The sequence below is a fragment of the Fundulus heteroclitus genome, chromosome 15, assembly GCF_011125445.2.
Source record: "Fundulus heteroclitus isolate FHET01 chromosome 15, MU-UCD_Fhet_4.1, whole genome shotgun sequence".
Taxonomy (NCBI): domain Eukaryota; kingdom Metazoa; phylum Chordata; class Actinopteri; order Cyprinodontiformes; family Fundulidae; genus Fundulus; species Fundulus heteroclitus.
Genome location: NC_046375.1, coordinates 10831003 through 10846350, shown reverse-complemented (window position 1 = coordinate 10846350; position 15348 = coordinate 10831003). Strand labels below are relative to the sequence as shown.

General features: G+C 40.9%; 1 protein-coding gene across 13 annotated transcripts in view; it reads right to left on the bottom strand.

Annotated features, from left to right (window-relative positions):
* The window catches only part of syne1a (spectrin repeat containing, nuclear envelope 1a), a 186106-nt gene that overhangs the window by 12467 nt on the left and 158291 nt on the right, over window positions 1–15348 (bottom strand). For 8 of the 13 annotated variants that reach the window (XM_036147356.1, XM_036147355.1, XM_036147361.1 and 5 more), the window contains 10 exons: window positions 15146–15240; window positions 14814–15048; window positions 14362–14613; window positions 11514–11639; window positions 10386–10541; window positions 7684–7842; window positions 6496–6662; window positions 3588–3750; window positions 1527–1714; window positions 1262–1412 (listed from right to left, as the gene is read on the bottom strand). In XM_036147356.1, coding sequence (XP_036003249.1) covers window positions 1262–1412; window positions 1527–1714; window positions 3588–3750; window positions 6496–6662; window positions 7684–7842; window positions 10386–10541; window positions 11514–11639; window positions 14362–14613; window positions 14814–15048; window positions 15146–15240 — 1692 coding nt within the window. Of the gene's footprint in view, window positions 1–1261; window positions 1413–1526; window positions 1715–3587; window positions 3751–4768; window positions 5018–6495; window positions 6663–7683; window positions 7843–10385; window positions 10542–11513; window positions 11640–14361; window positions 14614–14813; window positions 15049–15145; window positions 15241–15348 lie in introns of those variants that run through there. The other 5 variants (XM_036147362.1, XM_036147367.1, XM_036147366.1 and 2 more) reach the window with 2 other exon arrangements.

The window sequence follows — 15348 nt, the reverse complement described above, 5'->3', positions numbered from 1 at the left end:
TTCAGCCGTTTTTCTGCAGGAGAAAGACGACGGCCCAGAGATTAGTCTAACGTTTGAGTTAGAAGAACGGTCTTGTTCACAAATGATGTCAAGGTTACTGGCAGCTGAGGTGGGTAGTAACTAGTTACATTTACTTTGGTAACTCTTTGAAAAAAATTTACTTTTAGGAGTAGTTTTACTGCACTGTACTTTTCACTTTTACATATTATTACTCAAGCATCGCTACTGCTACATTCTGGCTACTCTACCTGCTGTGACTAACTTCATGAATAAAGAACATGCTTGTTTTAACCCAAAATTGTACCAGAGAGACAAATAACAAGAGTTTGTTAAAGCGAGACACTTTATTTGTACACAAACTTTATTATTTTGGTATAATTTTCTATCTTCTGAGCCCAGTGAGCCATTTGGAGGTCACATTAACACACAGTAAACAGTAGATATTGTCATTTGAAGTACTTTGCACTGTTCAAACACACTGTATGTACATTAACTGCAGTAAGTATTGCTTTCAAGTTTAATGTTGCAAAAACAATGATTTGGAAAATTGTTTCTGAATTTGTTATTTTGTCTTTAAAATACCCAAATTTGCACATAACCTTATATTTTTGTCTGTCCGATTACATAACTTGTCAACATTAAATCATCAGCTGTTATGATTAGATACTCAGTACTTAAGTAGTCTTCTAACTGAATACTTTTATACTCTTACTTGAGTAACTTCTTAGCTGACTGCTTTTTACTTTTACCTGAGTAAAAACATGTTGAAGTAGTGCTACTCTTAGTTGAGTACAACTTTTGGCTACTCTCTCCACCTCTGACTAGCAGTGACTTTTTCCACTAAGGTAAAGCTATTCAAACTTTCAAATATCCTAATTGCACCTGTATGTGTCATATAAATTAATTGCATGGCTTTTTTTATGACTGTCTCACACAATAATAATTTCATCCGCTTTCGCGGATTAGGAAAACTCCAGCGCATTTCTCCAAACCTTTTTAAATGGTAAAAATGTGTATTTAACTTGACTTATTTTTAAGGTCAAGCACAAGCACAGCGCACATGACATTCAGCTTGCAGACTCGTGCACGTGCAGAAGAGATGGACGGCGGCAGCTGAGAGCACCGTGCAAATCGGCTGCAGCAACATGACACTCCTCTGTTTCTCCGCACTGGTGCAGAGGCACGGTGTTGCAGGACACAGCCCGTCTTTTACTGAAGCGCGAGACAATCGATTGAGTGAATATAAAGAGCACACACACACCTCGAACTTCTTCAGCTCCTCCTTAGCGACGGTGTAGAGAACGCCGGATGAGTTGGGCAGGGCCGCTGTCTTCTCTGATGTTTTTAGCCAATCCTCAAACCTGGAGAAATCATCCAGAAACTTCTGCCACAACCTCCATGTCTCCTCGATCCTACGGAGGGAAAAGCAGAGTTATGAGCGTTTTAAAGCTTTTATCAAAAGGTTAACAGTGAGTTGGGCCTCCACATCACTTCGGCTGTAAGAGGATTTCAGGAGCTTGTCTTACTTGAGTCTCCTCTCCATGGACATGGCGCAGATGTTCCTCCAGCGTCTGTCGAGGCCTCTGGTCGCCTGCTGGATGGAGTCGCACTCCGTCTCCGTGGAGCAGGCGTCGCAGTCGTGCAGCAGGACCTCACACAGGTTCAGCACCGACGCCACGCCTGTGCTGTGTTTCTCTATGTCCCGCTGCAGGTCCTGGAAAAGAATAAAGTAACAATTTTGGCATCACTTTTTGGCTTTGCTTTTAAGATAAGATAGTCTTTATTGATCTCACATTGGAGAAATTCACTTGTCACATCGGCTCAATAGTCAGTCAATAGTCAGGAGTAGGAAAGGGTGCATCGATTATATACAGTGGATCAAAAAGAAAATGAGAAAAACATAAGAATATAAAAAAAGAGAATACAAAAGAAGTCGGAGTTGGCAGATATATATATATATATATATATATATATATATATATATATATATATATATATATATATATATATATATATACATACATATGCCCACATACCCATGTATTTACATATATTCACTTGGTGATAGTAGTAGAAGTTCTTCCGGATCATTGCACAGGTTATAGCACAGTGTATTAAATACATTCATTGCACATTAGTTATTGCCCGAAGTTATAACAGTTGTGGTTACAGTTATTCATAGCAGCAGAAGTCACTTCTTTCAGGATTATTGCACGGGTTATTGCACAGTGAATTAGATAGATGTATGCATGCTGGTTACAGTTACAATGCAGTAAATACATAAAGCTTATTTCTGCTTCAAATAAAACCACAAAAAGTCATCGTAGTGTGAGGAATGAGAGAAGTCTGGTTGTCAATCCAAGAGGAGGGAGGTTAGTGGGTTCTCACAGACAAGTCCAGATTTAGAGCAGAATCCTGGCAACAGCACATTGAACGACACCGTCACTGAGCCGACTTTGAAAAAAAAAAAAAAAAAAAAAAGCACGAGTCATGTGCCGTACAGCCTCTCAGTTTAATCCACCGCATTTGACTCATGTGCTCCGGTCGGGCCACCTGACAAAAAGTTTTTTCTCAACTGCGAGAAACTTGAGAAAAGCTGCAGACACCTTTTCCTTAGTTGCGTTAGCCCCACTCAGTTGTTGTGAAGATGAAATAAGTTCACGATGTGCTGAAGGACATGACCCTGAAGTCTCCAAACGTTACATATCGGGCCTGTTATATTTATAACTTTCACTTGGAAATATAAACAACACATGTCTGACCCAAACTGCGGAGGTTTGTTGGCGCCGTTAGAGCAGAGGACGAAGAGAAGAGATGAGATGAGAGGTCGGGTTGTAGTTTGTAGGAGACAGCCGACTGGAAAGCGAACTGAAAGCTAGCCGTACATGTAGCTTGAGGCGCGTTCATCAGGTGACAGTAGCGGTATTGGTTCTTTATTTCAAGGTGAGGGAGCCTTGAAATAAAGACTGAAGTTGCCTGTAGCGCCCCTATCATTTTAATACCTTTTTGGAGCGACTTAATGAACTCAATGTCAAAAGAACACTGCAAAAACAGATCTAAAAATAAGTAAAATGTTCTTAAAGTTAGTGTATTTGTCCTTGATTTGAGCAGGTAAATAAGATTATTTGCCAATGGAACGAGTATTTTGGACCCCTAATATAAGATAATTAGACATCCTGCACTTGAAATAAGATGATGGAGATGAATTGTTCCTATTTTAAGTGCAAAAATCTTATTCCATTGGCAAATTACCTTATTTACCTGCTCAAATCAAGGACAAATGCATTCATTTTAAGAACATTTTGCTTATTTTAAGTTCCGTTTTTACAGTGAAGAATTTGTGTTTTTGGGGACACATATAGGAAGGGGAAAAAAAGGATTTTAAGTAACTAAAATATTAGACCTAAGCTTTTCTTTACAAAAAAAAAACATCCTGTTTTAGAAAAAAATGGTTGGAGGGCTGAGGTTTATGTCCATAAAGATGCAGCAAATTTCCAAACACTGATTAAGTTTTCCCCAAGTGCTTAAAAATTAAAAACAGATTAAACAAGTTAGGGATGTAGGTCTGATCAAATCCGTCCGCTTGCCTGTTGTTGGCTGAGCTTCCTCTGAATCTCCTGCTTGTCACAGGTTTCGTAGACGATGGGCCTGGAGAGCTCGGTCTCGATGTGGGAGAGCCAGGAACGAAGGCTGCTCATGTTTTTGTCCAACTGCTGCACCGCCACCAGGGTCTCCCGCAGCTTTTTCACCCTGGTCCAGGAACACATTCAGAGAAGAAGAAGTCTTGAATCAAACACGGGGCCGAGACAAAATCAAATGAAGCCAAAATATTAAAAGAGGATTGTGTCAAAGCCATCTTAAATCTTCTATGGTATGTATTAAAGTAATTGAATATATAGAAGATACTGAATTTGAATATTCCATGGGAACATAGAAGCAGTAAAAAAAACATAATTAAGCCCAAAAGACAGTTTCTCTGCAGTACTATGGTCACTTCTTCATATCTGGGAAATTATGACATGTCTGAAAATAATTAGTGATCATTTTGGATCAGCTAATACCAGATAGCTTGTTCCACGCTATCCCTGCATCAAGTCTGCAAAGCAGTGCAGCTTCCGCCCGACAGAAGATCTGTATGTTTTTTACCAATGCACAAACATACTAAAGCTGATGTTTCTAGGAATTGGTGCCTGCAGCTGGTGTTAATGCAGGACTGAATGCAACATTTTAAGGACATTTGTTTGTTATTTGCATTTGCATGGTTCATGCATCAGCGCCACTCGATCTCTCAAAGCCTCCCAAACTTGCCTGGCATCTGGCAGCGACGGTGGCGTGAGACCGTCAGCGCCATGGCAAGCTTTTCAAGATAACCTGCGCACCCTCGTACACATACTTTGAATAATTCAAATTTTAGAAACATTCTCCTGAATTTGCGTATTATAAATAGCTGGAAAGCCGAATGAAAACAGCAGCTGAGCCCAGAAATGTGGGGAGCTCGACAGGGACTCAGTTTTTCTCATGTGTATAAAAACCAAACATTTCCCACGACGTCCTGAATGATTGGAGAACTGGTTAAACCAAGTCAAAGACCTGGATCTCCTCATCATTAAAGCACAAATAATATTTAATCAAACATATGTAAAGAGCAAATCTAAAAGCTTTTGAAGATAAACAAAACAATGAACATGTTTTATTTTGACATTACTAAGTAGCCTTGCACGTATTAAGCATAAAAACTCATCCTTCATAAATCTTAAAATCCTCCTGCCTGTTGACATCGCAGTCGCACTCTGGCAGATACTCCTTGCCGGGACATCCTGCCATATTATCCGTCCCTAAATCCAAAACCATGGGAAGGTGGGAGCGAAAATCCCCAAAAAGACAACGGTAAAGCCGGGAAGCAAGTGTCCGAACGCTCCTCTGTTTTATCCGCAAGTTCCTTGTCTAAACCGTCCGCGGAGACGGTGGGGGGGGGAGACAAAAGTATGACTTATCATCTGTTGCTCTCCAAGGTTAAAAAAAGAAAGCCCCCAAACAGGCCAGTGTGTGTGTGTGTAAGTGTCTGAGAGTGACAAGTGTGGCTGCTTCTAAAAACAGCCGCTCAGTCAGAAGCATGTGCTGCAGAGCTGAACTGTTAAAACATTGACTACACACGGACTGAGTGTGAACATGAGTAAAGGCTCCGTTTCAGCAGACAGTTGGCAGCAATAAAAGATGTTTCCTAACAAACATGCTTGCAAGAAAATCGCAATAAATGACCGCGTCCCAAAAGAAATCTTGTTTTTCTGTGTGCGGTTAAAGATAAAAAATATGGATTTCTGCACAGGCAGACAAGGCGCCTAAGTGAGCATGTATTGTTTGGCACAAATGGAGGATATGAACGACAGAGGAAGTGCAGCTGCCTGCAGGAGGTCAGCAACAGTCCTCCCCTCCGTCTTTCCTCCTCCAGCGCCGCCCCAGAGGGCAACAGGCGAGGAAAGCAGCTGGGAGCGTTGGAGTCAGAGTTTGGGGTCGGGTCATTTTACAGCACAGGAGGAGGAGTTCATCTGGGGCATGGCTAATTGATTAAAAACAATCAAATCCTCTAACTTTTTAAGGGTTTCTGAGTTATTTAGAACTTTTTCCACACTTGGTCAAAGTGCAACCTGAAATCTGTTTCTTGTTCTTTGGTCTCATGATGTTTGTTCCCTAATGTTCCTTAAACAAACCCCAGAGTCCTTCACAGAACAGCCGTATTCATAATGAGATTAAAGGACACAAAGGTGGACGGTTTGGTAATGGAGGCGACTTCTGAAGGTGTTTGGTTGGGCCCGATGTTAATTTAGGTGTATCAGCAGGCTGAACGGACACCCATGTTTAATTTGATGCACATTTTTGTTTATTTTTATCTGAAACTGATGCTTCATTTTCAGTCTGATTTACAACTTTACATTACTTTGTGTTTGTCTATCCCATTAAGTCCCATAGAACACACACTGTTTGTTGTAGCAACGACAAGATAAGAGAAAGGTTCCAGGGGTGTGAATATGTATGCAAAACACTTTTCAACACGTTCCGTGCCATGAATACCTGCCAAGTGGCAAAAAGGTCACAAAAGAAAAACTTTAGAGAAATTATGTCATGTTCCTCTACTTTGGTGTGTGGCCCAGGAGGGTGGAGATCCCAGTGAACCCAGCAAGGAACTCAGATAAAGTCTCAACAGCACTGTTAGAAATTAAATGTATCTTTGTTAAGAAATAACTGCAAAAAAAAGTACCCACTTCCCCTACCAACAGAGTTGAGAGGAAGGGTAAGTGTGTCACCTTTGATTAATTTCTGCACACGTTTTGAGCAAAGACTTCCATAAAGGCTGAACGTACTCTCAAAGTAAAACAGCTTCTGCTTTCCAGTAAAAAAAAAAACAATATCAGGGCACTTCCTTCATGTTTTCCAGTTTGGCCCATATTTCCATTGGCTGACATATAAACAACAGATGAGGGTCTCCTGTGAACCCACCTGGCTGCAATGAGGTCCAGCAGGTGCTGCCAGCGCTCGCTGACTTTGCTGAGCTTGTGCTGGATCTCGGCCGCCTTGCTGTCCTGGCTGGCTCTGGCCAGGCGCTCGCCCATTGTTTGTAGCTGCTGCTTGTTCTCCTGAGCGACGCTGATCTCCTCTTGGTAGTCCTGATAAACGAAACAGCAAGTAAGTTACGTTATGTAAACTGTTTTAATGCTCTAAGCACTTTCCCTATATACAGCGCAAGGGGAAAAAGTGTTCCCCTCTCTTATGTTTTTATGCTGGTTTTGCTTTTTCGACACACTTAAATGTTTCAGATCAAACACATTTTAATACCAAAAAAGCTCATTTTCAAATGGATTATAAGGAAAAGCTACCGATTTGTGAGAAAGTATTTGTCCCCTGAACTTAATAATTGATTGGCGGCAATGGCTGCCATCAAGTAATCAACATAAGCCACAGCCAGGCCCGATTACTGCCAGACCCGTAGATATTATCAAGACAGAACCTGAACAATAAAAAGAAAAACAACATCAAGTCAAACATGGTGGTAGTGGGATGATCTGCGGCTGCTTTGCTGCATCAAAGACCTGGGCGACTTCATGTAATTATAGGAACCATGAATTCTGCTCTCTAAGGGGAAATAGGAAAATATCTGACGCTCAGTTTGTTACCTTAGGAAATTGATCCAAAGCACAACAAACGCCAACTTCTTTAAGGCTCAAATATAGAAAAAATTTACTAAATTGAGATTTTAGAGTGGCCTAGTCAAAGTTCAGGCTTATATCCTATTAATATGCTGTGTCATGATCTTAGCAAAATCATTCATGCTTAAAAAAATTTTTAAATTGCAGGAATTTTGCAAAGGAGAGTTGACCAAAACTCCCCCACACAGATGTTAACGCCTTATTCCTAATTACCACTAAGCCTTGATGCCAGGGTGGCATAACCAGTTCTTAAGGTTTCCTATTTTAAAATATGACCAGGTTGGTTTGAATAGCTTTTTTCCCTTAATAAATGACATAATCTATACATTAAAAGGTGTTTAATGATCTGAAACATGGAGGACTGACTAAAAAAAGCAAACCCAGACTAATATTTAAGGGTAAATATACTTTTGATGGATCTTTGTACATCAAACTTCCAAAGTAATGTGTGGCAGCAGGTATTTTTTTTTAAAGAAATTACCTTGCGTAGTTTTTCAATCATCTCTTCAATAGTGATGTCTCCATTCTGAGAGACTTTGCTCTCCATCTGTGTGAGCCACTCACACAGCTCCTTGTTCTTCTCATTGAAAACGGCCCACTCATTCAGCTTCTCGCTCACCTGCTGCCGGCGCAGGGAAAGCTACGGGGACAACAGCAGGGAGAGCACAAATTAACGAACTGAGAAATAACTACAATACATCATACTTTAATTCATGAAACTTTGTTTATTGTAACCCAAACATCCCAGTGAAACAAAGCTCACACTGACACCGTTGACGTCTGCAGTGTTGAGCATGAATGCGTTTAAGTCAGGACAGCTGAGCTTGGAGTCTGCAAACAGCTGTTAGCACTTTCTATTTATTTCTATTTGCAATAAGGAGTGGTTTGCCTGAGAATTTGCAGAGGGTACCAAACAAAAATATTCAAAAACTCTACATCCATTTCATTTATGTTCCCATTTTATACAAGGACAGTTTATGAGCTGTTTTTCGTGCAGCTTCTGTCTCTTTAAGGCTTCCATTCAGTTGTCTGGCGTGGTCAGATATTGCTGCTTGCGTTTGTTTCCCTAGTGTTTCTGACGCCTGCAATGTTACTCACTAAATAAACATTATGCAAATGTGTTGATGTTGATGACTATGAGAGGAAAAACCTGGACTGCCAACAGTGTTTTATTCAGTTTATGAAAAATGTAGACATCGAGGCCTCTTAAATTGTCAACATTGCCAAAAAAATAAGTAAATAAATAAAATAAATATATGTATATGTATTTTTTCCACCTCTACTCTGGATATTATTTAGCTTTTTATCATGTCTGGATGTTTAGTAAAACCTAAGTCATGTCATGTTTCACCTATAGCTCTTCATGACTCAAACCTCTCTATACCAAATCTTTAGAGCGTGCCGGTAGACACGAACTGCAGACAGTGGCAAGAGTAAAGCAGGCAGAACTGCATGACCTTTTAACATTAAACATTTTAGTCCTTGAAACATTTCTCTTCTTGAACAATTAATTGTGGAGTTCCTCAAGGAGGATTCTTAGGACCCAATTTATTCACTTATTATATACTTCCTTTCTGTCTACATCTGTCTCAAAAACATTTTATTTTACTGCTATATGGTTGAAATATGGACCTGAGAGCCCTTGAATAAGGAGAAGAATCTGCCATGTTCTGCATAAACTATATTGGCGGGTATTTAATCACCATGAACATTAGAGGAATCTAGGCATTATCTTTGACCAAAACAAAGAAGCATTTCTAAGATAAAATGTATTCTTTCTGAAAACAACTTGATTTTTTATCATTACACTGTTAACCCATTCACTGCTTGCACAGAATTCAGCAGAATTCAGTCAGATTATTTTATTTCTGTTCAAATTCACCCCAAATTCACCCAAAGGAACAATATCTTCCTTACAAATGTATAACTGATATGAAACTTATTATATATACATTTTTTTTTTACTTTAAGTCCAGTTAAATTAATTTAGTTAAATAAATATTATCAAATTATTTAAACTCTATGGATAATCTTAACAACTCTGTTTTGATATTATCAATTTTAGATACTTTAATGGGGAGTGAGCCTTTCTAGTAAGTGTTCCTAAGCTTTATGCTGGTGAAGATTCTCAGTCATCCAGGTCATGGTCATTCCAAAAAAAAAGTTAAAAAACAAAACAACTGGACTTTTTTCTGAAGTTTGAAGACGTTTCGCTTCCCATCCGCAAAGCTTTCTCAATCCTGAGCCATAACAAGACTTTTGTTGGGCAGTACTATAAAGCTTGGAGCTCCACACTACTCCAGACAAAAAGTCCAGTTGTTTTGTTTTTTAACTTTTTTTTGAAAGAATAATTCCTAAGCTTTAATCAAAACCTACTATTGCACCCCCCTCTATTGATTCATTTAAAATTCAGTTTGAGATATTTCCATTTGTTTCGGCTTGTATTAGGGCTGAACAATTAATCGCATTTTCAATATAATCGCGATTTTATAAAACGCAATTTCCAAATCGCAGAGCTCAGCAATTTTTGGCTATGTAACAATTAGTGAATCAGACCCGTCCTTTAGGGGTCGGTAAAATGTTTAAAGTGGGTTTGCTCAACATGAAAGGGAAGATAGTTGCAGCAGTAGGATAATCTAATTTTATTACTAGTTTTAAAGTTTATATAAATCATACATAGCATTAAGTACAGGTCAATCAGTTTAATACATATACTTGCTTGTTGGTTGCACTTTGCACTTTATGTTCAACAAGGATTGATGTCCAAATCAACTAAAAGCTGTTCTTTTGAATAATATTCAGAATTACTTGTTTTAAATAGTCCTTGTTTACAAACATCTTTATTTAGAGGCCATTTTTGTTGCTTGTGGTTAATGCAGAGAATGCAATTTTGGTTGAAAAATATCGTAGGCAGAACGCAATCATTTCTGCTCCAAGTTTAGACGCTGTGGGTATTTTAGCAACTAATCCGCACGGCAAGGAAACAAATTGATTTGTTGTTTGTATATGTTTAAAAAGACATGGTAAATAATTAGATTATTTTCCAAAATTGTTCAGCCCCAGCTTTTATTTCATTTAAAAAAACATTTAAATAAGGGAATCCCAAAGCAGAAGTACACTAGAGTCACTAAAGGCTTGGACAGAATAAATTAAAGTGTCGTTATGTTTGTTGTGTGCATCTACCTGGTGGCAAACCTCCTCCCACTGGCGCTGCAGCAGCTGCAGGCGTTCCTGCAAGACCGTGACATCATCTGCGCTGACCAAACCCTCCAAGGAATCCCTCAGCAGGAACAAGGAAGTAAGGTCATCGGTCCATCCTTCCACACTGCTCTCCAGCTCCTGAATCCGGGGGACAGAGAAACAGACGAGCAAGGCGTTACAACGGTGGAGACCTGCCTGTGCGCTGAGGATGCATTCATCCATCAGCAGCCAGAATACTCTAAACAGTAGCTCAGCCAGAATCAGAACCAGAGACGAACCCCAACACAGCAAACCCACTGAATTTAGATTTTAAGACGACAGCGTCTAACCTTGAGTTAAAGCAAAATCTCTATATTTAAGTGTAAAAGCAGGGCGCAGTAATGGAGCCTTCCAACCTTGCACGTCCACCTCCTCTTGCGTCACTCTGATGGTTCTGCTGTGCTATAATCATTTCTGGACTCAGAGAGAATGTCTCCATTACGCAACACATGCACAAAAGGAAGCACACACACACACACACACACACGCACATTCACCCCCACATACCCAGGGATGCGCTCTTTCTTTCTCTCTCCTGCTCTCACAATCTCTCCCTTTCTCTGTCCCCGCCCCTCTCTCTCCCCTTAGCTGATGCTATGAGCCGCAGCACACACATTCCTCCTCTTCTTCCTCCTCCGAGGAGCTGATGACGTGCCATGCATCCAACATTACTGCATACAGCTTCCACTAGCTGAGCAAAAACCAAAAATCCCCATAATATTGTTTTTTTTTTTTTTAAATTAAAGATAACATTAATTCTGCAAGACCGGATAAGATAAGATTTATTTACTATTTTTAGAACAAAAAAACAAGTCTTGCATCATTTAAAAAGCGTGTTAAGGACTAAAAAATGCATGGTCACAAATCAAAAATAAAAGCAATCGGATTAAATACGAGCAAGGTCACATGATTGCAAACAGATGGATGAAGTTCTGTTTATCCTGGCGGTCGGATTAAAGAGGGTAACGAGAGGATAAGTCTGAGTCTGAGAGTATGTGGGTGAAGAAAAGAGAAACGAAAGAAGAGAATGCAAATACAAATTGTGAGAAGAGGGGAAAAATATGTCCTCACCTTGCAGCGGATTTGCTCAGAGTGTAGTTCCTCATGATGCTCCGGCAGCGGCACCGACAGCTTTCTCTTAAAGGCCCGCAGCTTCTCCAGCGACACGTCGATGCCCTTCTCGCATCGCTCCCAGTTCTAACACAAACACACACAGTAAGAATAAGAGCAGAACGCCCACATCCACACACAGCAGCATACCGCAAGGATCTGAATTATTCCTGCTGCTTTACTAAACGACAAGGCGAGCAGGCGCTGCCTTGAAAAGAATGACCCAGGACTATTACGGCAAGCAAAGTGGGAATTTAAGAGTTAAATAACAAAAAGAAGGTGGTTCTTCTCCAGGTAGATTAGTCTGCAGCTATTTTTAAAGTCTGATCACAGTCCAATGAGGCATTAAACATACACCGTTAGAAAATCAGCTCAGAATCACCTGCAACTGCAGTCACTCTTAAAAACAAGTAGAGTAGGAGAATAAAAGAATTATACAGGTCCAGTTAGAAGTTCACATGCACCCAGAAGTGGTGTGAATGTCACATTTTGAGCTTGATTTATAGAATAAGAAACAACTGCCTTAAATAATAAAAAAATTTTTTTTTTTAAAACTGTCTCATAACATGTCAGCATTAATAGAATGTGTCTTACATAAGCCAAACCATGCTGCCACTTGTGTCTCTGCTGTGTTTAAGAGTTACAGCTATTTTTATTTCTTTTTATATTTGTACTGTTCACTGTAAAATTCTTACTGTTGTGTTTTTAGGTAGACAATTTTAAGATCTGTCCAGGGACAACAGATGGAAAATAGCATTTCGGCTAATTCTGGTGCATCTGCAGCAATGCTAATTAACGTACGCCACCACTGTCAAATAAAGAAATACAATTAAAAAATGAAGAAATTGGAAATTATGGATTTTCATTCATGCACACAGGGCCAAATTAGGCATACAGGATCAGGTTTATACTGCACATACACAGCACTAATATTTTATTAAATATCCATTTGAAGGTTGCAGAGAAACTTCACAATTTTGAAGCCATGATCAAGTTTCTGCTACAATTCTTGCAGGATATAAGTTGGAGCCATTGCAAAAGCTCAATTTTATTTTCATAGCGCCAATTCACAACATAGGTCATCTCAAGGCACTTTAAAAAAAATCTAATTTAATCAAATCATGCAGACAGATCGGTCAAAAAGTTTCCTATCTAAGGACTGAGTCTTGACAAGCAGCATTCATTCCTCCTGAAAGACCGTAGAGCCAAAGTGGATAGTCGACTACAATGTAGATGACTTTGCAGCAATCCCTCATACAGACCATGCATGTAGCAAGAGAGGAGAGGAAAACTTTTCTCTAACAGGAAGAAGACACTTAAGACAGAACTAGGGGTTCTAACCGGACAAACAATTATTTTAAGATGTCAGGTAATTAAATGCCCACGCATGTCTTAAACACACCCTCTCAATGGACTGAGTGGCCTCCAACCAAAAAGGAAGCCCCCGCTCCAAAATCAACACATTCAACCTGGACAAAAGTTTATGGGGACCAACATGGATAACCCAAATGGAGAGACGACAACTCTGACGCATTTGACCACAATCGCAACAAAGCAAATGTTTGGAGAAGTCAAAGTGAGGCATCTGAATTTACAGAGTAAGATACAGAGGGGGCAACATGATAATCTGGGCAACCACGAAATTCATAAATGTCTGAAATGAACATCTAGATAGTTGGGCAACTTCAAACACACATCAGAACTGGTCTTAGAATGGATAAAAATAAGCTTTGATGTGTAAATGTGACATTTTCTCGTGCACCGTGTCTTTCGCGAGCCCTGAGGACAGAGTAAGATCAAAGGAGAGGAGTGCCGTGGCTCAGCTCCTCGGATCAAACAGGCAGGCTCACGATGTCACACAGACGCATGCTGGATACACAGCTCCGCTTGCAACATGTGTGACTGTGTAATCTGGGTGGTTGATACATTATATCATAGCACAGCTTGTAAAGCATATTCTATAAAGTAATCATAGGCTACGTTCACACTGCAGGTCTTGATGCTCAATTACGATTTTTTTGTGAAATCGGATTTTTTTTTGCGTGTCCGTTCACATTTCCAAATATATGCGACTTGTATGTGATCTCCTGTGTGAACTGCATTCATACCCCTAAGTGTCCCGCATGCGCAGTAGAGGACGCGATGACGTCATACGTAGCAAGCGTGCTCATTGTTTGTGGAAGTAAACAAGGATTGTAATGTTGCAGCGTATCTTGCGTTCTTTACGTTATTCTCCGACCGGAGCCAGCACATTACCAACGCAATCTTTTTAAGAAGATCGAAAAGGAAGAGAGCCAAATTTTAGCGACGTGAGCGGCTTACTGATACGGACTTCATTCATAATTTTCGAATGACAAAGGCAACCTTTATGTGCGTCTGAACGGATCTCTTTAGCACTCTAACGTAAAAACACACATCTTCGGCGGCCAGAGCAGCGAGTAAACGTGGGGCTGTATGAACTTGCAACAGGTGCTTGTTAACGCACAATAGCCAAACTGTTTTTTTTTTTTTAGTCAACCTCTTTGGCATAGCCAGGTCCACCGTTAGTGACGTTTAGGTCGGATAAATGTGACCCGGCCGTACAGACACAGGTCGCATTTGAAAAGATCAGATACGTATCGGATTCAGGACCACATATCCAAGCGGCCTGGGTCACATTTGAAAAAATCCGATCTGTATTGTCAGATCAGATACAGGTCGTATATGGGAAAAAAATCGGAATTGGGTCACTTCAGGCTGCAGTGTGAAAGTAGCCTTAGTGGCGAGCAGAACGAAGCTTCTTCGCTCGTTCTATTTTTTGAATCCACACCTTAAGCAAGCCGTGCAGCTCCTTCTTCTGCTGATCCAGGCGGTGGTGGGCGTGCCGCCACCTGTCCTGGATTTCCATGAGCTCCGTCTGCAGAGTGGACTCCGCCCTGCCGTCAGCCGACAGCAGCAGGCTCCTGCCGGCCTCCACCGTCAGGATGTAGACCCCTTGCTGCCTCTGAAGCAATCGCTCCCTGAGCTGGAGGAGACAGGACAGAGACAGAGGACAGAGGAGGCACAGGTGAACTAAGGGACTCTACGGTTGGGGACAAGATGAAGGTTTATCAGTACAGGGTTTACATCTGATCTGCTTTTTTTTCCTGCTAATTCCATTTAGGACAACTGAAAACTTACATGGCTTTATTTCAGAAATGCAAACTGCTCTAGACATTAAAGGAACCATAATAAAACCTCTAAAAGACAAAGCCGGTATGGATGATCAAGTGAGCCACCTACCTGGATCTGACCCAGCAGGCTTCGGGCCTCCTGCAGGGCCACCGGTTCTCCTTGCTGATGCACGTCGGGATCGTGCGTCGCCTCCTGCAGCCATCGCCGCAACTTCTCCGACGTCTCCTGGTAGTTCTGCCACTGTCGCACCAGGCTGTCGATGATGCCCCGCCGCTGCTGAGCCCGCCTCACCACGCACTGCCACTGATTGCTCAGCAGAGCCAGCTTCACGCTGAAGTCGTCGCTGTCGCAGGCACAAGAGGCACAGCTGTAAATGTCAGCCGTTGCATTTTACTCCGTGAATGGAAAACTAGTTTAACTAGGTTAACTAGAGAGTTAACCTGTCGTTGACGTGACCCAGGTCCAGCAGCCGGTGGCCGTCGCTGATGATGGAGTAAAGAATCTGCTGTCTGCTGAACATCTCCGCCTGGAACAACTGTGAGTTCATGGATATCATTAAAGCACCGCACACAATCCGCATCCTGAAAAGTATTCATACACCCTTAAACATTTTAACATTTTGAGAGGTTGCCACCACAAACCT